At 47.0% G+C, this 18,223-nt stretch overlaps 6 protein-coding genes across 6 annotated transcripts in view; 2 read left to right on the top strand and 4 right to left on the bottom strand.

The window, feature by feature from the left end:
- Positions 1-4,877, top strand: part of LOC111079057 (5-hydroxytryptamine receptor 1A) — a 35,709-nt gene extending 30,832 nt beyond the window's left edge. Inside the window, exons 5-9 of the mRNA XM_041592134.1 lie at positions 1,210-1,282; positions 1,363-1,805; positions 1,957-2,088; positions 2,234-2,359; positions 2,984-4,877. Coding sequence (XP_041448068.1) covers positions 1,210-1,282; positions 1,363-1,805; positions 1,957-2,088; positions 2,234-2,359; positions 2,984-3,742 — 1,533 coding nt within the window. The 3' untranslated portion in view covers positions 3,743-4,877. The remainder of the gene's footprint in view (positions 1-1,209; positions 1,283-1,362; positions 1,806-1,956; positions 2,089-2,233; positions 2,360-2,983) is intronic.
- Positions 4,878-6,165: 1,288 nt separating this feature from the next.
- On the bottom strand, positions 6,166-6,840 carry LOC111079069. The gene is made up of 3 exons (XM_022374073.2): positions 6,755-6,840; positions 6,379-6,696; positions 6,166-6,324 (listed from the first exon to the last, which is right to left on the bottom strand). Exons 1-3 carry the CDS (start codon positions 6,812-6,814, stop codon positions 6,166-6,168), a joined length of 537 nt encoding a protein of 178 aa, XP_022229765.2. The 5' UTR covers positions 6,815-6,840.
- A 498-nt stretch (positions 6,841-7,338) lies between these two features.
- LOC111079050 lies at positions 7,339-7,972 on the bottom strand. The gene is made up of 3 exons (XM_022374050.2): positions 7,913-7,972; positions 7,537-7,854; positions 7,339-7,482 (listed from the first exon to the last, which is right to left on the bottom strand). Exons 1-3 carry the CDS (start codon positions 7,970-7,972, stop codon positions 7,339-7,341), a joined length of 522 nt encoding a protein of 173 aa, XP_022229742.2.
- A 399-nt stretch (positions 7,973-8,371) lies between these two features.
- LOC111079049 lies at positions 8,372-11,045 on the top strand. The gene is made up of 2 exons (XM_022374049.2): positions 8,372-9,252; positions 9,316-11,045. The coding sequence occupies exons 1-2, from the start codon at positions 8,505-8,507 to the stop codon at positions 10,851-10,853; spliced, it is 2,286 nt and encodes a 761-aa protein (XP_022229741.2). The 5' UTR covers positions 8,372-8,504; the 3' UTR covers positions 10,854-11,045.
- Positions 11,046-13,380: 2,335 nt separating this feature from the next.
- LOC111079054 (suppressor-of-stellate-like protein) lies at positions 13,381-14,385 on the bottom strand. The gene is made up of 3 exons (XM_022374055.2): positions 14,276-14,385; positions 13,654-14,211; positions 13,381-13,595 (listed from the first exon to the last, which is right to left on the bottom strand). The coding sequence occupies exons 1-3, from the start codon at positions 14,287-14,289 to the stop codon at positions 13,532-13,534; spliced, it is 636 nt and encodes a 211-aa protein (XP_022229747.2). The 5' UTR covers positions 14,290-14,385; the 3' UTR covers positions 13,381-13,531.
- Positions 14,386-15,150: 765 nt separating this feature from the next.
- LOC111079053 (proteasome subunit alpha type-7-1B) lies at positions 15,151-16,242 on the bottom strand. The gene is made up of 3 exons (XM_022374054.2): positions 16,031-16,242; positions 15,744-15,973; positions 15,151-15,667 (listed from the first exon to the last, which is right to left on the bottom strand). The coding sequence occupies exons 1-3, from the start codon at positions 16,130-16,132 to the stop codon at positions 15,241-15,243; spliced, it is 759 nt and encodes a 252-aa protein (XP_022229746.2). The 5' UTR covers positions 16,133-16,242; the 3' UTR covers positions 15,151-15,240.
- Between the last annotated feature and the right edge of the window lie 1,981 nt (positions 16,243-18,223).

Raw genomic sequence — 18,223 nt, 5'->3', positions numbered from 1 at the left:
CGAAAATTGGGCAAGCGGCCAAAAATTGGCGCACTGCCACGCCCCTTTTGCCATAAAATGAGTTTGCCATATCGAAAATTAATAAATGGTTCCCGAATGTTGAGCAAAATGAAAGCAAAACCTCGTAATGGCTGCAAAAAAAGTTTGAACTTTCATTTTTCATAATTTTAAAAGTGCCATAAACACCGAACATTTTTTTGTGTGGCTTGAAAAGCCAAAAAAAAAAAAAAAAAAAAAGATAGGTCTATCGGTGAAAAAACAGAATTGAAGGAACACTTTAAATAAACATTAAAAGGCGTATTTTTGCTCTTTCCTTTTCTGTGATGAAATACAAAATCGCTTTACCGCTTTTTTCGCGTGCCAATAACGGTATGCCACGCCCAGATACATGGCGTATCTGGTTTGGCATTCAATTAAAGTTGATGTGTATGCAGCAAACAGTTGCCAAGTCTTTTTGCTTTATAATATAATACCATTGTACCCCTGCAAATGCACATAATTTTTGGTTCTTTTCGGTTTTTCTCAATGTTGATATTCAGAGCCTCACGAAAGTTGTAAAAACGATAGGGTTGTAAATTAAATAAAACAGGGCAAAGTGAAAATGCGAAAAGTTTTTTGTTGCATTCCTTTTGTTACGCTCCCTGGACCCCGGAGGAGGGATATTTTCGAGTTACTGTTTTGAGGGACTGGCAAATGGTCACTAGCTCAGTTAAACAGTCACTCAGTCACTCAGTCAGTCAGTCAGTCAGTCAGTCAGTCAGTCAGTCAGTCATTCAGGCAGCTATGATTGTGGCAGCCTTTTACCAAAAGTTGCTACCTCCTCTGGCTTTTGTGTGCCTCCTGCATGGTCGGTGTGCTCTTTGGGGCAATATTTTGAATGTAATCAAAAGTTTTTAATTCTATTTATGGGATTTTTAGAAACTGTTTCATTTGATTGAAGAGTGAATGGTTGAGTTGTGCACCGTCTGCATCTCCTGTGAAGGTGAATTGTGAGGCAAAACCACTCTCGAAAGATTTAGCACAATTAAAAGTGCTAGTGCGGCACGTATTGCTGCATTGGCCAAATCATTTCCATACCCGAATCATACAAAATCTGCATCAGAAACGTGCCGACAGTCTGCACCCAAGTCAAAAGTGCAACAGGAGGAGACCCAGAAATACATGTAGCTAAGCACACAATCTGTTTGTATATCCCCATGTAATTTGCAGGGTTGTGTTGCCATATTAAGTCTAACCTGGATCATCAGCCTCACGGTGTTCGGCTTTCTTGTGCTGCCCAAAGGTGAGTTTTGCTGCCGCTATCCAGCAATCTAATATGTATATACACACACACGTTTAAACGTCTATATCCCATCCACACAGGTTACTACTTCAACAATACAGGTCTAATGGCCTGCGAACCCTTCTATAGCAAGCCGTCGTATAGAATTTTATCCACATGCGCCCTGTACTTCCCCACCACCATGGTGCTGATGTACTGCTATGGGTCCAGCTTCCACATGAGCCGGTTCCGCCTGAATGATCCGACAATGCCCCTCACGGCGGCCGCCCACCATCCGCATCCGCATCTTCATCCGGCCCAGCAGCAGCAGCTACAGCTGCAACATCAGCATCAACATCAGCATCAGCACCAACACCAACAGCAGCATCAGCAGCATCAGCAGCACATCTACCATGGCCACTCGCATCATCCGCACCATCCGCATCATCATCATGGGGCACCCGTAATGGGGCACCACCTAAGCATGGCCATGAGCATGGGACTGGCCGGGATGCCGAGCATGACAAACAAGATTACCAAAAAGGTGGGTAAGGGTAAAGGGGCCGAGTTTTTGGATTAAGTTCGGAGTAAATAGAATCAACTTTGTCTGCATCCACAAGTGCTATCAATATGAGCCCCCTCCAGCTCACACTCGTACTTTGAAGATATTAATTACATTGTCCAATATTTCGCAGATGGTTCCCATCCAGGAGAAGAACTCCACAGGGTCCACGTCACGTTCGATGGCCGCCATTTCGTTGGGATTCATTGTTATGGTCACACCATGGACCATACAGGAGATAGTCACTGCATGCACTGGCTCCAAGGCAAGTGGTTCTCTATTCTCTCGTCCTTCCTTTCCTTTGATTCGCTGCCAGACATACGTGGCGCATACGTAATGAATGTTGAATGTTGCGCATACGCCACGTCTGCCGCATAAGCTTTGATTTCACTCTCTCTCTTTGCCTGCAGTTGCCGCCGTTTCTTGATTTTGTCGTCACTTGGACAGCACTGAGCAACAGTTTATGGAATCCCTTCATGTATTGGCTCCTCAACTCCGACTTCCGCCGTCTCAGTCGTCAATTGATGCCAAACAAAGTAAGTGTCTGCCTGGGGATGGCCTCCTGAGATCGATGTGTGCCAGCAAATGCTGTCATAAGTCCTGATTGATTGATTTGCTTATCCCTTGCTTTCAAAACACCTAACTAAAGGCACATCCGGGGCTGGAAGCTGCAGCGCTTCCATATTTTCGGTGAGGATTTGAGGCAGCTGCATAAACTTTCCAGCAGTAAAAGAAATTTCCTGAAAAAGGTGTAAGACCCAGGAAGCTCTCTCTGGCTCCAGCAGCAAAATATCCACAGCAACGGCAACAATAACGGACTGTGTAAAGTGATTTTGAATTATGAAAGAGAAAATCCAAAACAGCATTTACGTCGTTTGCCCCATGGCCCCATGACCCTGTTTCGTCCTCTCCATCCATGAATCTATTTTGGGTAGGAAAACGCAGTCAAGTTGCATGATTTACTTCCGCTCGAAATTCTAAACTCCAACGAAACTGGAGGTCAGTCTGTGGAAAATTTATGGCTATCATTTTTGGGGGGCACAACCTTGCTGGATTTTTGTTGCAAGTTGCGAAATCCTTATTAATTTTTGGCATAGGAAAACTAAGCGATGGAAATTTATGACGCACTCGTTTTCGTTTTCGTTCTCGTTCCGTTTCAGTGCTTCCCCAACGAGGAAACGCCCGAGCACAAATCAGCCTGTTGTCACATCAATGCAAACGATTTCGAAATCACAACTCTACCCGTCCCACCGGAGCCGCCCGCCTCTCGGCCGCCGGGCAACAATGGCGGGATCGGGGGTGCGGTTAGTTCTGGGACAGCCGGAACGGGCACTGGAGCCGGTGGAATTGGCAGCTCCATTGGCGGTTCTGTGCTCGGCATCTGCGGACGCTCCAGGGCCAACAGTTTGAGCCGCAGTGCCTCGCAGTGCATCCGGAGCACGATGGGAGGCGGACACGGCTACGCGCACCAGGCATCCGCCAACGATGCGTACCCCACAATGCGGCCCGACATCGAAGGCCTCTCCGAGAAGTACTGGGGCGAAATTCTCGAACGTACCGTAAGCTCGGGCAACCTCAACGCCATGCAAAAGAGCTTGCCCCACTTTCCCTACCACCACCACATGCACCAACTGCACCAGCCGCAACAGCACTATCGCCAGCAGCAACAGCAACAGCAGCAGCAGCAGTCACAGCTGCAGACCACGTCCTTCAGCAAGGCCAGCGATCTGCAGCTGAATCTGTGCAAGGACTCAACTTCCGCCTCCGATCTGGGCAAGTTCTCCAACTCGGAGCCCAAGCTGTGCGAGCACCTCTTCCACGACGTCAACTGCGCCAAGAGCAAGGCCCTCGGAGCCGGCGGCGGTGAGGCTGAGTCCTCCGGCAAGTTGTCTGCGGGTCGCAGCATTCCGGACATTTAGTACGCAGAGGACGTCATACTCGCCAGCCAGAGGGCCCGTCAGGCCATCAAGTGCTCGCACCATCCGCTGCACCAGCAGGCCCGGCTGCACCATGGCGTCCACCATACCAGCAGTTTGCGGCTGAATCGCATCCGCGTCTCCTGCCACAGTCCGCCGCCGGAGGCCTCAGCCGCCTCTTCTATGGACGAGTATCGTTCGTAAAGACAAATCCATTTAAAGGGGAAATGGTTTAACCATAGAATGAGTATGTGTGTGTGTGTTTGATCGCATGATCATCCAAATGTAATATGTGTGTCGTCTATTATGTAGGATTTCAATACAAAGATATCGTAAATATTGGCCTGCTGTAGATCCTTTGCTTTAAGAACTTGCCCATCGAATCGGATCGGAATCGGATCGAAATCAAAATCGGCCATGAAAATCAAATGTTAACCATAGTAAGTGTTCATTCAGTGTTTGTGATACCCTAAGATACCCCGCAGCAGCAGAAGCAGCAGCAGCAGCAGCTGAGAGATAAATAAATGTTGAGTGTTGTTTTGTCTGTGTATTGTATGATATTATATTAGATATGTGAATGTATGTGTTGTGTACTATGTGTCTATCTATTGATCAACCAGGTTGACTTGAGCAAAAGAGAATAAAGCTGTCCAGAAGGCTAAAATGTAAACTCTACAAGAGAAGTCAGACTTTCCTCTCAGATATTGTGTGTATGTATGTACAAGTATGTATTCCCCCTCTATGAGCATTCGTTTCCCTCTTCAGGATCGGGTATATGAATGGATATGAATCTTAAAGCGTTGTGGTTAATCATAGTCCTAGTTCTGTAGCTCCAATCAAATCTGAATACTTACTAATGAAACTACGAGTATATTCACTGTCTAACGAATCGGAATCAAAATCAAATCAAATCAAATCCTAACTTTTGTGATTGTCATGAATTTAAGTTAGTCGGTGTAAAATTATTGTTAAATCATCCTCTAATTTGTAGCTATAACGTATTAGTTAAATCAAATCAATTTACTCTCTAAGTGAACTTTAGTTTAGAACTTAAAAATAATACAACAATAGATATGCATAGGATAAACGAAAGATAACTACGAATATAAATGGATTTAAAGGCAAAAATAAATATCAACAAAACAACAAAAAGGCACAAAATGGTTTCATTTGCGACAATAGATTGGGTATTTGCATGAAATATAGTACTATAGCTTCTTGCTTCTTGCCAGTATTTTTCGAGTATTTGTTCATCTACTTTAAATAAATCTCTTCTCTGCTGACCACTTAAAGGTATTCATAATCTAATAGCAATTACATTGAAATCATTTAACAAAAGGAAGCCAAAAAGTGATCCCAAAAAGTAATACAAAAAGAAGTAATCCCAAGCACCCACAACCACACCCATGAAAAACTTTCACTGAAACGAAGCTAAATAAATTAAAAATTATTCAAATTTGATTTTTATTGTGCACCAAAAAAAATATTCTCCCTACCACACACCATGCCCCTTGCCACAAATGACAGCGAGGCGGCCCAGTGATGCCCAAAATGCAAATTAATATCGCAAACTGCGTTCAGATTTTCATTTGGACCCACAATAGCGGGCGATGAAAAAAACCAGCAAATGGAGCAGCGAAAGAAGTGCAAGAGAAACGAACAGGAAAAGTTGAAAAACTAATTTTCACAAAACAATTTTCAGTAGCCGCATTCGCACCACCCCCGCTTCATCCGCTGCTGCCACTGCCTCAGTCCCCTAGGCCCTAGGGGACTCGACGCTTCCTTGGCAATTTGAATCTCAAACTGAATCCGAATCTGAATCGGAATCCAAATTTGAATGTGGATTCTGCTCTCGTGCCCCGAAAAAATTACACGCTCTGCTGCATTTTGTAACAATAATCGCCGGTGTTTGCCGTCTGACCACGCCTACCGCCTGCGAGCAGCAGCAGCAGCAACGAAATCTCCGCCGCCTGAAATTCTGCGTGAGGGTAAAAAACTTTTCGCATGAAATTCAACTTGCCAACGCTTTCGGTCCGGTCCGCACACAGTTCTTGTTTTTCTTTCTCCGATTCCCATTTGGTCGCCATCCTGAGTTTTCTGTATAATTTGACGCCCGACGGGAATTGGGCTTTCCACCATTTGGAGCCCCCGTGTCCCGGCCTGCACTTCACTGCCCCCTTCTCTCACAAGATTTGGCTTCATTTTATCAACGCTAATTGGGGTTCATCTGATTGCGGCAAAGCATAACACAGCAGCTGTCGCGTCGTATCATGTGGAACAGTTTATAAACAAAGATTATACGCGTATGCGGAATTATACGGAAAGTAATTGCAGAGTAATTGACCTATCCATTTGGCTATCCATTTTAATGGCTGAACAGTTTATATAATTGCCTCATATCCGGCATTACGATCCTCAGTTCAAGTTCAGCTCTTAATATACGGATCCTCCACAAAGGTGAAGTAAACATTTGATGCAAACTGCGGTCTACGATCGAACATCCAATCCAACAATAGAAGATATTCACCAGTTGGCATTGGTAGGGGTATTTCAACCCGGTGTAAATCGCTTAAAGTCTGCAAGCCCTTTAAATTATTGCAATGGAGACTGAAGTTTAAGAATAAACTCACAACACTTACCACATAAGGACAGGTATGATTCACTGTGGACACATCCTTCATCATATTCCAGAACATTTTGGCCACCGGATGATTGCGTTTCCTCATAAACTCGCAGGCATCAATGGTGTAGTCCCAGAGAAATGGCTTGTAGCCATTGGCCCTCTTCATCATTTTAAATCGTAGGTGGATGTTGTTTGCCGGTTCTAAGACAGTGAGATTTACATTCAGACTTGTCTTGTTCCGGGAGTAGGCCTTCAGGCGGCAATAGTGAACTTCCACCCACGACTTGTTGTACGACTGACATTTTGCATTTGTCATTTTAACAAATGCTGCCTCCTGAAACGTCTGCTGATTAGTTTAGAACTTATTTACAATTGGCTCTATTCAATCTTACACTGCCAAAGAGAAAGATGGCAAATGAAAATAGTCCAAGAAGGAGCAGCTTATAGTTCATTGTGTCCGATCCGTGCGGCTGCTTACGACTACCGATGGAACGGTTTCGAAGTTCGATGTTCGATGTCCGGCTACCGATTTGGATACCGAAACTTAAATGAGGAAATTGAGCGTAAATATATTGGTGATATTCGATCTGTTCTGCTGGGCAATTTAAATGCATTAGTCACTTAGTCATTTAACCTATTCCGAAATTGCCGAAATATCCCCTTAAAATTTAAATGAACACCAAAGGCGTAGATAGATGGAAGTAGATATTTCAGTGGGTAAGGTGAATGAGTGGTAAACCGATACGATAGAATTTGTTAATCATCTGCAATCTGTAGAGACTCATATGGACTGAAATATGATGAAATTACTCTTGAATAAACCTTCAGCACTTGCCAAAAACTGACAGCCATCGTTCAAGTTGGACACGTCTTTGATCTGGCTTAATTGCTGAATTTCCCATGCGAACTTCAAGTTATTTTTACAACATAATTCACTTGCAAAAATACATAAGAGAAAATAATTTATTAACAGCATTTAATCCTCCACAAAGGTGAAGTAAACATTTGTTGCAAACTGCGGTCTACGATCGAACATCCAATCCAACAATAGAAGATATTCACCAGTTGGCATTGGGAGGGGTATTTCAATCCGGTGGAAATCGCTTAAAGTCTGCAAGCCCTTTTGATAAATTCATCAGAAACTGACGTTAGAGAACATAAATTCAACACATACCACATAAGGACAGGTATGATTCACTGTGGAGACATCCTTGATCAAGTTCCAGGCAATTTTGACCACCGGATGATTGCGTCTCCTCATGAACTCGCAGCCATCAACGGTGTAGTCCCAGAGAAATGGCTTGTAGCCATTGGCCCTCTTCATCAATTTAATTCGTAGGTGGATGTTGTTTGCCGGCTCTAAGACAGTTACATTTATATTCAAACTGGTCTTGTTCCGGGAGTAGGCCTTAAGGCGGCAATAGTGAACTTCCACCCAAGACTTGTTGTACGACGGACATTTTGCATTTGTCATTTTGGCAAATGTTGCCTCCTGAAACGTTTGCTGATTAGTTTACAACTTATTTACTATGAGATCTATTCAATCTTACACTGCCAAAGAGAAAGATGGCAAATGAAAATAGTCCAAGAAAGAGCAGCTTATAGTTCATTGTGTCCGATCCGTGCAGCTGCTTACGACTACTGATGAAATGGTTTCGAAGTTCGATGTTCGATGTCCGATTACCGATTTGGAGCCCGAGCGAAAATATTGGCGAAATACGATCTGTTCTGCTGGGCAATTTAAATCCAATATTAAGTCATTTAACCTATTCCAAAATTGCCTTTAGATCCCATTAAAATTTTAAATTAAAACCAATGGCGTAGATAGATGGAAGTAGATATTCCAGTGGGTAGTGTGAATGAGTGGTAATTCGATACGATGGAAATTTGTTAATCATCTGTAATCTGTACCATTAGGGTGGACACTCTGTTACACGTCCGACTGGCGAAAGAAGCTCTTAAACTCTGCCATTTCGTAGACTGTCATTTCAATTGATTTCAATTCACTTGTGAGAAGTCACATTGTCAGAAAACAATACACACTGAATTGCCATCGTAGATATATTCGAAATTATTATTACTCTTCGTATTTTTGAATTTGTTGTTCGTGTCCACTAATCGCACCTGTTCCGCACTGAGGACATGCAGCGGCCACGCTCTCAGGTCCATCCCGTTGTGGTGTCGGCCAAGCGCTATGAGGCGATCCAGGCGCGGGCCCACCAGGACCAGAAGCACGCCCAACTGGCCGCCGTCGAGGAGGAGCGGCGGTATAGGCAGTACCTGAAGGAGGGCAACGATCTGCTGTGCAGCTACTTCACGGGTTTGGTCACCCACGAGGCGGAGGAGAAGAAGTCCAAGGTGGTTGTGAAGGCAGCCGTCGAGGCGCCGCGGGTGACCAAGCAGCTCGAAGAACGTTTGCGCAAGGAGCGGATAATTCGGGCCAACAATTTGCTGGACCAATTGAAGCCGGGACATCGGGCCCTGCATCAGGCTCTGCTCGAGAGCGAGATGCTCCATCAGCGCAGCTTCAATGAGGCGCTTAACCGGGAGATCGCCGAGGATGCCCGTCGGCAGCAGGAGCTGGATGACGCCCTCTGTCCGGAGGTGCTCATACCCTTTAGCAACATCACCGAGGAGGAGCTGGCGGCAAAGGAGGAGGAGAAACGCCAGGCCGTTCGTCTGGCCATCGTTCAGGACGTGGAAACGAGGCGAAAACTCATGCAGGCCGAAAAGGAGCAGCGACTCTTCGACGAGACGGTGGAGCGGGCGCAATACAAGTGCCTGCAGGACAAGGAGGAGAAGGCCCTCAAGGAGAAGAAGGCTCGCAGCATTGAGTTCAATCGCAAGGCCTACCGCGACTCCATGAAGGAGAAGGCAGAGATCGAAGAGCGTGAGTCACTCCCCATCGTATGCGTAGAAGAGAGTGGAAAATGAACCCCAATCCCCTCCACAGATGAGCGCATTTGCGACGTGATCGATGATCGGCGCAACTGCGTCTACCAGGTGGCTACGCGGCACTTGGATGGCCGCTACAACGCCCATGTGAAGGAGACCCGTGCGAAACAGCATCGGGATCGCGAGGAGCGGGCCGTGCGCGTCTGTCGACTGCAGCAGGCGAGCAAGAAGAAGCTGGAGGAGCGCCAGGCGAGCCTGGAAGATCGCTACGAGTTCGAGACGCAGGTGGACGAGGGGCGACGCCAGTGCGAGCTGGAGGAGCTGGCCAAGCAGCGCAAGGCCTACCAGCTGGTCGAGAAGCGGGAGGCCGAGGAGAAGCTGCAGCGGGAACGGGAGCTGCAGCGCTTCGAGGTGGCCCGCCGACTGAAGAACGCTGAGGCCAACCAGCACTTTGAGATCTCCGAGCAACGGAAGCGCGACAGGGTGACGGCGGAGGTGCGCGACACCCTCTACCGCCAGAGGGACGAGTTCATAGAGCAGCGCCAGCAGGAGCTGATGCGTTTGTCTGCCTGCGACGACGATCCCTATCTCCTGGAGGACAAGAAGTTCTACGAGCAGGCCGTCGCAGTCATGGAGCAGTCCCGCAAGGTCGGCCGGCCCCTCTATCCCATTGCCACCGCTGTCGAGCGCTACGCACGGGCCAACAAACTGGAGGTGCTGCCGGACGGAGGTCCCGTGAAGCGCAGCCAGCTGCGGGACAACTGCTGGCCGGGGTTTCACGCCAAGGCGGATCTCGCCTACCGCAAGTACGAGCAGGCGGAGATGTGCCGCGAGAGCCAGCGGGATGCGCGCAACCAGATCTACTGCAACTCCGTCAAGATCAAGAAGATGGCCTCCTTGGAGAAGCCATACAAGCCGTGCGTGGGTTCCTGTCCCATCAACTGTTTCCATCGGCGCGGCATGCCCGCTGTGGATAGCACGGATTCCTTTGACTACGGCCCGCATGTCTGCTACGAGGAGTCGCCACCGCTGGGCGCCTGTCCCAGTCGCATGCAGGGCATTCGTCGCTATTCGACGGCCCCCAGCCTGCCGACCCTCGTCGCACTCCCACCCATGCCAGAGCTCCGGCTGGATGCCACGCCTGTGGCTGCACCTGTAGCCAAGTCCACGAGTCAGAACAAGATGACCAACGATTCTCCCAGTGCCCCACCAGCAAGTGGAAGTGCACCCAAAGTCGAGACGACTCCTGTTGCGAAGCCATCGCGTCCAGAGCCCTCTGGAGGCGCTGCTCCGCCAGTTCCCACCGGCCAAAATCGGCCCGCCATTGCCACAGGAGCAGGACACCGGAGAGAATCTTTGCCACAGTCCCGTCCACCAGTGTCTGCAACGGCTCGCCGTGTATCCGTTCTGGGTACAGACCCACGTGGAGCCACTCTTGGAATGCCCAAAGCCGGGGCTCAGGCTCCCACCGGACAAAATCGTCCAGCAAATATCCCAAATCCCGCGGGAACCTGGGGCTCGGGACCGTTGCCCCAGCCACCGGCCCCAAAGAACCAGAAAGGATCTGGTAACAAAAAGTCACATGGCGCTCACTAGAGTTAGGGAGCCAACCAGGGAGAATCACAATCCCATTCACACCCACACAATCAATCAATCAATCCATCAAACAATCAATCGAATTCCGAATCCATTTAACATTTCCAAAATTAACGTTTCTAGTGCTTGTTGTATTTTGATGTTTGTCCCTTTGCGAGGGCTGTAAAAGAATGAATAAAAGGCTGCAACCGACCCCACAGCCCATCCGGATCGACTCCTCCGCGGACGACGCCATCAGCGCACACACACACACACACACACACAGAAAGACAGACAAGGCAGGACCGAAAAGGAAAGACAGACAGTGAGGGGTAAAAGGAAATGACATTAATGGTTTTTTAAAAGCACTTAAACTTGGCGCAAGAGTTCGGTACGCCTTTCTCCACTTTTTTGCTGCCCCTGCAGAGACTGGAGATGGAGATTGAAGCCGTGATGGGAGGGGGGAAGGCAGGGAAACCTAACCCTTCCCGGTGACACTTGGCAGACATTACGCGCTTTGTTTAGCAGTGGATAAGCAAACGAGTGGCCTGACCTGACCTGGCCAGCGGGCAGTGTCCCCTTAGAGTGCCCTGGCAAAATGCTTCATAAATTCCAATTAATGCGTGGCCAAAGTTATTAGGTTTCGTCTGCCCCATCGCCATCGCCATCTCCATCGCCATCCGCTTCCATCTTCATCAATTTGTGACTGCCGCTGAGAGTGACATCCCCTTTTTGTTTCATTTAGCTTATTAACAGGCAGACATGTCCGGTGTTCCGCAGAGCCGGCCATAACTTAATTTGAAGTCTGCTAACCAGGCTTTCGTCTTACACTGTGAGAAACTCAGTAGGGCCGGGGTCACCGTCGCGGCGGGTCACCTTCTACGCTAATTTCCGGGCAATCTCATCAGGATAATTACGGCGGTGCTCCTTTTCTTCTGTGTCAGTTGCAGGCACCAAGCGGCACGAAGCAGCGACTCCCGGCGGCTTAATCAGCAAGCGCTTAGGACTTTGTAGTCTTTGGGGTTCAGTCGAGCGCTCAGCTTGAAATTATCGCAACTTGGAGTTTTCTTTTTATCATCCGCTCTGTGAAGTTGGTGAAAAGTTTGCCGGCTGGCAAAGTTAACCAATTTAGTATATTAAACGTTCATTATGGGAGTCATTGGGCAGGGCTCAGCAGCCATCGAGATATTTTCAAATCTCTTCAGTTCAGAAATGAGTGGACAGGCTATGGACAGGCTATGTTACATGCATAGAGGTTTGGCACTCTACTGCCAAGAGGCACCCACCTGAGGGTAAAAGCTAATTCGTTATTTTATTATTATTTTTCTAGCTTTAGAGCTGGGTGAACTATGAAGTTATAGGGCAGCGAAATATCAATGTTTTTAAGATAATTAAAAGCAAATTCAAAAATGACAAAATAAATGCTTCATGGTGATCCATCAGCTTTTCTTTGTTTCTCATCCACTTTTGTATCGTTATATCCCCTAATAAAATTGAGATTGCAGAGGTACGTGTACATATTGTCCAATTTCGTTTATTGTTTTGCCCAGCGACGAGTTTTGTGCCTTCCCTTTCGCACAAAATATTATTTCCGCTGAAAGCTCACCGTATGCCACGGAAAAACAACATGCTGGAAAAGTCTACACAGATGCAGCTGTGGAGTTTGTTGAGTTGGCAGCAATTCAATCAAATTTTGCTGAAATTCTGGGGAAATACATTCGAGTTGTCGGACATACGAAACCACATTTTCGCTAAAAAAATAAACTAAATATTTCTAATCGAATAAACAACGTCTATGGCAGGCAAATATCTAAAGCTTCCAATTGAGATACTATAAGTAACAGAATATGCTCCGACTTAAAGCATTTTCAATGGCAGGAAACTGCATCTAGCCGGAATGAATGCGCATTGTGTTTCAGTCTTGTCTTTTGATTAGCAAAAAGCTTAAATAATCGCTAGAGCACAAAGGGAGAAACATCTACAGGTGGCAGCAACAAAAAAAGGAGGAAACCCTCAGTCAAGGAAAAGTGGAAAGCAGATTGTAAAATGAGCGCACTGAAAAGCACAAGCACGCTTTCAATTTTAATGTAAAACAAGGCGGTATTTTTCTTCAAGTTGAAAACTCAATAAAAGTACCAGTATGAAAAATTACTTAATGAAATTAAGTGTGAAAAGTGTGAGTGCCTCCACAGAGAAAGAGAGAGAGAGAAAAGACGCCTGACCCTTAGTCACTCCACTCGAGAAGCGAGAAGCGCTTCAATGGGCAGAGCTGAAAGCGGCAGAGCGCCAGTAAATAATAATAAGAGAATGACTTAGTGGAGCTCCCGGCAGGCAGAAGGGCTCACCACCCACGTAATGCCCATTATCGGCTTAGCAGGTCGGGGTTCGCAAGTGGATTTTGATTGCGCAATCTAGCAGCAAAGGAGGCAGCCTGTTCGCAGCATTCTTGCAACAAGTTGAAGGTGGCAAGTGGAGTCAAACCCTTCTGAAGCTTTTCCCTGTCAACGGGAAGAGGTATTCATGCATACAATAATAAGAACTAAGGAGCTATTGAGACCAGCCAGGTGCGTGGTATTGCCAGCGAACTATTTTGTAGTGTATTTTATAGTGGATCTTGTTCGTGTGTGATTCAGTTAATGCCATGATGTTAATGCCGTTTAGATGCCAAATAATGTGTGGGTGTAGTTAAGGCCTAGAATCTAGGAGTCCATATCCTCTGAAGGTGGATGCAAAGCGCTCTTGTGCACCTGAAACCCGTAGAGACTGCAAGGGAGAGAGACTGTGTGAGAGAAGATGAGTCACACTCAGACAAATCACTCACCGTGGCACATATGTTTCTGTGGGCGGCTGTGGGCGCAGCGAGGGCAGCTCCATGAAGAACATTTGGGGAAAGCTTGTCCCAAACATGCAGCCAGCCAACATGGCACTGGCCTGCGGCGGATCAAAGATATCCAGGCAACGTGGGCAGTAGATCTTCACCATCGAATCGTTATACTCTTCGCTGAGCCCAATGGGCAGGACGTGCTGGCCACGGCAATACACCCGGGGACAGATCCCAAAGTCGCCATAATCGAACTTCTTGCGCATGGCATCGATGCCGCCTGGCGTCATAATGTAGCGCGCATGAATCAAGCCGTACAGCCACTCCGATTCAACGTTGGTACCCTCGCCCACCCAATTGTTGAGGCAATATTCCGAATCCAGTATGGCATTCAAAGCTGCAGTATAATTCGTTACCATAGTGTCCAGGCCGCAGAGATTGAACTTATCCATCATGTAGTCCGAGGGCACGCGGCACAGGAACTCGTTGCCCTCCTGGCTTAAAAACCACCCGAGCCAGCTTTCGTCGCCCACCGGCGGGGATGTGGTGACACTTCCTCTGCGAATAGCGTAATAGCTTACAAAAATTGTGCTTTTTATTAGGGAAATTCAATGATTCTTACGACTTGAAAGACATTCTAATTTATTGCAAATAATTACGGGAAAAGTGACAGCGAACCGAATGAAAACAAAACAGGGATGGGAAATAGTACGAGTATAAACGAAATGAAACGATGCTTCGATATACGATATTTGTGATTATTGCATTGAATTAATTGGAGCATCTCCGGCAAGAGAACTTAACCCTGAATATGACCATTTGTGAGGGCATAATGACCAGTCCACTGCCCTATAGGATGATCCTACGCAGTCTAACCATTGCGTGTCAATATTTACATAATAGAACTCTCTCGCTCGCTCGCCACTGCTTGGCTGTAACGAACTATATTGATTCATAGCAAAGATTATACTTTCGACAATGGCACTCTGCCCCGTACATTCGAGTATTCGCAGTTGATTGAAGCACTCGAAACCAGAAATTGGTTAGCATCAAAAAGTTTGAAAGGCCCACGACAGCCTGGGGAACAAAAGGTGAGAGTGCGCTGCGATGGAATGGATTGGATGGAGGAGAAGTAGAAACAAAAACCAAAAAACAATGCTCCATATGCAGGGAGTGAATACTGAACGCATGTGCGTGTGTGTGTGTGCGTGTTTGCGATTCTTTCCCTTCTCCATTCTCCGCAGTTGCTGTAAATTCAATTCCCATTTTCGCTTAAAAGTTTTTAACTTGGTTACTCCGTTGTTGGCTTGTTGCCCCTCCCATCCGCCAGGCAGGGCAGACAGAAAAAACCAAGATGGAGAGTGCAAAAAAATGCCCTTGAGACAAATTAAGTGATTCGCCCGCTTACACATTTTCCTGCTGATTACTTTTCCCCCGCCCACTGAGCAGTGGGTGGAGGCTGAAATTGAATTGCCAGAAAATGAAGAACGATAGGGATAGGGTGAGGAATTGCCATCAATTCTTGATAGTGCCATAGCGCCGTTGGCATTACAGTACCAGTTACCAGTATACAAACAGTTTACAGATTTACAATTTGTTGGCCAGCTGCCTGGTCTTGAGCTCCGCCTCGATCTCGCCACGAATAGCCTCAATATGATTCGCCAGAACGTGGCGCTCAATCATTCGGAGTGGCTGATTGAACCGCAGCACTGCCACATCCAGTTGGTGTTCGTTCAGCGTGGTGCCACTCAACAGGGTGCGCACCACATGCTTGACGGCCGTCCGCTCGTCCATGGAGTCAAGCAGCTCGTCCGCATGCTTCTCCATGTATTCGCGGGCCGTGTGGCCGGCCCGGCCCGTGCTGTTGCCCGACCACTCGTAGTAGATGCCCGACGGTTCGGTTTGGAACAGATGAGGCTTGCCATCGCCATCGAAGCCACCCATCAGACAGGAGAGCCCGAAGGGACGCCGTCCATTACTTTGGGTGTAGTTCTGCTTCATCTGCGCTATAAAGCTGAAGGGAAAAGGCCGCCCCACAGTGCGGCTGCGATGAGTTTTTGGCAAAGGAAAAGCGCGCAAATTGCTTTCACCGTGTAATGTACTCCACGGTGACGGGCCTCTCGAAATTCAAACGATAGCTCTGGGCCTCCGCTTGGGCGCGGCTGATCAGGATGCGGGCATCGGCAGTGAGGCCGGCAAAGGTCATTACCACATGCTCGTCGAGCATGGAAATCTTTCGCATGGAACGCTCCTCAAACAAGGGGTTGCTGGACCTCTTCTCCACGCCCACCACAATGCAATCGTTGGTGCGCAGTCCCACCTAAAGGAAACCAATCCATAGCTCAGACAATCCACATAAACAAAGCTACCGGCTCACCGCTGTGGATCCTCGGCGTACTGCCTCCTGGGCGTACTCCACCTGCAGCAGATGGCCATCGGGCGAGTATATGGTCACGGCACGATCGTAGCGGTCAGACATTGAAAATAATGTGTGTATCTTATAATAAATCAACTAAATAATAAATATTTTTGAGTACGAAATTCTAAGAATTTTGAGGTTAGAAACAGGCACAGCCAACTTCACGTATTCGTCGAATAAAAGAAAATATCGAAACAATGGATATGAAATCATATGCTGCGTTGCGATAGTTGACAAAAACCAAATAAAAAGCTGCAAAATAATAAATAAATAAATGCGAATTTATAATTCAATTAATTGTGCAACTTGCGCCATGCTTTTAATTCAAATGTCCTAATTTAATATCATTGCCACGTTAATCCGGTTAAAGATGTCACAAATTATTGAGACAATTACCGTAAATTGGGTTAATATTCACAGCAACAACGACCAAATTGGATGCGTCGTCCTCTTGCCTGTGCCCGTGCCTGTTGCCACTTGAAATCTGTTTAGCCATTAACTAAAAATGCCCAAACCAACCCAGCCATCTGCTGCCCGCCTCAAACTGCCCCTCAAAACTGCCAACATTGAAGCGAGTTGCTGGGGCAGAAGAAAGTTGTCAACAAAGTCAGGCAAAATGCAACAAAAGAGCAAATCTGTGGCAAATGTAATCGTAATCGAGAAACAGCTTCATTTTCCTAATGTGCTTAGCCAGAGCCCAGAACGAACCTGCCCCCGGGACCCCAGTGCCGAGACCGTGCCACGATGCGGTGCTTAGTATGCCACAAGCGCGCACTCTGCCATAAATTTATATTTAACATTTTATGACAACCGTGTGGCAGACCAGGGGAGTAGGACAGGACTAGGACCAGAACAAAAGACACGAACGGGTGGGGGAGGGCGGCGGCATCATCCAGAAAGTGTGCCGCATACTTACCAGGATTAAACACGTGCCACCCAATGGCTGTATCACGGGTGCCACGACAAATGTTTTGCAAAATGCGGCTGGCAAATAAATAAATTAAATGCGACTGCAAACAAAACGACCAGCAAATAGAATCACGCTAAATGCAATTATTCCAACTGATTCGACAGTTTTCCCATTTACATTTACGGGCCCAGGCCCAGGCCCCTCACCCTCCCCCATTCTCACCTGTCGCCCTGGATATATGTATGTTTTATTATGACTAAAATGGTTAAGCGATTGCTGCAGGCAGTCGCTAAATGAATAAATATAGAAATTTATGAAAATGTTCAACAAAAATGCATTAGGCAACAGGAAAACAAAACGGGGCATGGTAATTGTTCCGTCCCCATTTGAAATTTGTGGTATATTTTCACAACATTGGAATTTGTATTATTTTATAGTTTTTGTTGGAAAAGTTTCACAGACAACATTCTAGCCCAAAAGTTGGACAAAGACTCAAGACTCGCACACTTGGAAATTAAATAAATATTTTCATCGATCACATGGCATGTGCTTCATTAGCACATTCTATCCGATGGAGTGAGTGGTGTGCAGACCCTTCGGCCCTAGGCAATGTGCACAAAATTAAGTATACGCCGTGCTTGCGTTGCGTGCCCTTGCCCTTGCCGTTTGGCGTTTGATTAAGCACTTTTACCCCCAATAAACACTCGTAGCAAGAGAGAGAAGAGAGCATCGAAGGCTGCCGAAGAAGAAATGTTCCGCACTAAACACGAAATTGCCCTTGAGGCAGTTGGGGCAGGAGCAGGAGTAGGAGCAGGATCTGGTGTGAGAGCTGGGGAGCAGACACAAGAAGACACGAAGCGGCAGCCACCAAAAACAAGGCAACAACATGTACCAAGAACAGCAACAACTTTTGGTTTGGGGCCCAAAGCCAGGGGAACTTTCCACGATTTGTTTGCTTCGAGCTTAATTTGTAGCGTCAAATGGTGTTGATTGTTGTTTTGCCGGATCCCTACGCCTGGCACTCACTTCTACTTCGCCATTCCCCATTCCCCATTTTCAGTCGCCATCGCAACTAAAGACCCAATAAAAGTGGAGGATGCTACAATGGATAAACAGGGTTTGCTGGGATATTCCTACAAGTGCTTTTGCTGTGTTCCCAGTCCTCCTCCTCCTACGTTGCTGCTGCTGCTGCCAGCACTCGAAAGTCTCTGCTTCGATGCACACATACATACGTATAATAC

This window comes from Drosophila obscura, unplaced genomic scaffold (genome assembly GCF_018151105.1).
Source record: "Drosophila obscura isolate BZ-5 IFL unplaced genomic scaffold, ASM1815110v1 contig_17, whole genome shotgun sequence".
NCBI lineage: Eukaryota > Metazoa > Arthropoda > Insecta > Diptera > Drosophilidae > Drosophila > Drosophila obscura.
The sequence above is the reverse complement of the archived record's forward strand: the minus strand, read 5'-3'. Positions and strand labels throughout refer to the sequence as shown.

Coding starts and splice junctions, on each gene's coding strand:
- LOC111079069 (XM_022374073.2), bottom strand. CDS start 6,814: ATGAACTATAAGCTGCTCCTTCTTGGACTATTTTCATTTGCCATCTTT. Junction 6,697..6,754: donor CCATCTTTCTCTTTGGCAGT/GTAAGATTGAAT, acceptor CAGACGTTTCAG/GAGGCAGCATTTGTTAAAAT. Junction 6,325..6,378: donor ATCATACCTGTCCTTATGTG/GTAAGTGTTGTG, acceptor AATAATTTAAAG/GGCTTGCAGACTTTAAGCGA.
- LOC111079050 (XM_022374050.2), bottom strand. CDS start 7,972: ATGAACTATAAGCTGCTCTTTCTTGGACTATTTTCATTTGCCATCTTT. Junction 7,855..7,912: donor CCATCTTTCTCTTTGGCAGT/GTAAGATTGAAT, acceptor CAAACGTTTCAG/GAGGCAACATTTGCCAAAAT. Junction 7,483..7,536: donor ATCATACCTGTCCTTATGTG/GTATGTGTTGAA, acceptor ATTTATCAAAAG/GGCTTGCAGACTTTAAGCGA.
- LOC111079049 (XM_022374049.2), top strand. CDS start 8,505: ATGCAGCGGCCACGCTCTCAGGTCCATCCCGTTGTGGTGTCGGCCAAG. Junction 9,253..9,315: donor GAAGGCAGAGATCGAAGAGC/GTGAGTCACTCC, acceptor TCCCCTCCACAG/ATGAGCGCATTTGCGACGTG.
- LOC111079054 (XM_022374055.2), bottom strand. Junction 13,596..13,653: donor ACAGAAACATATGTGCCACG/GTGAGTGATTTG, acceptor TCTCCCTTGCAG/TCTCTACGGGTTTCAGGTGC.
- LOC111079053 (XM_022374054.2), bottom strand. CDS start 16,132: ATGTCTGACCGCTACGATCGTGCCGTGACCATATACTCGCCCGATGGC. Junction 15,974..16,030: donor TACGCCGAGGATCCACAGCG/GTGAGCCGGTAG, acceptor GGTTTCCTTTAG/GTGGGACTGCGCACCAACGA. Junction 15,668..15,743: donor ACCGTGGAGTACATTACACG/GTGAAAGCAATT, acceptor TTTTCCCTTCAG/CTTTATAGCGCAGATGAAGC.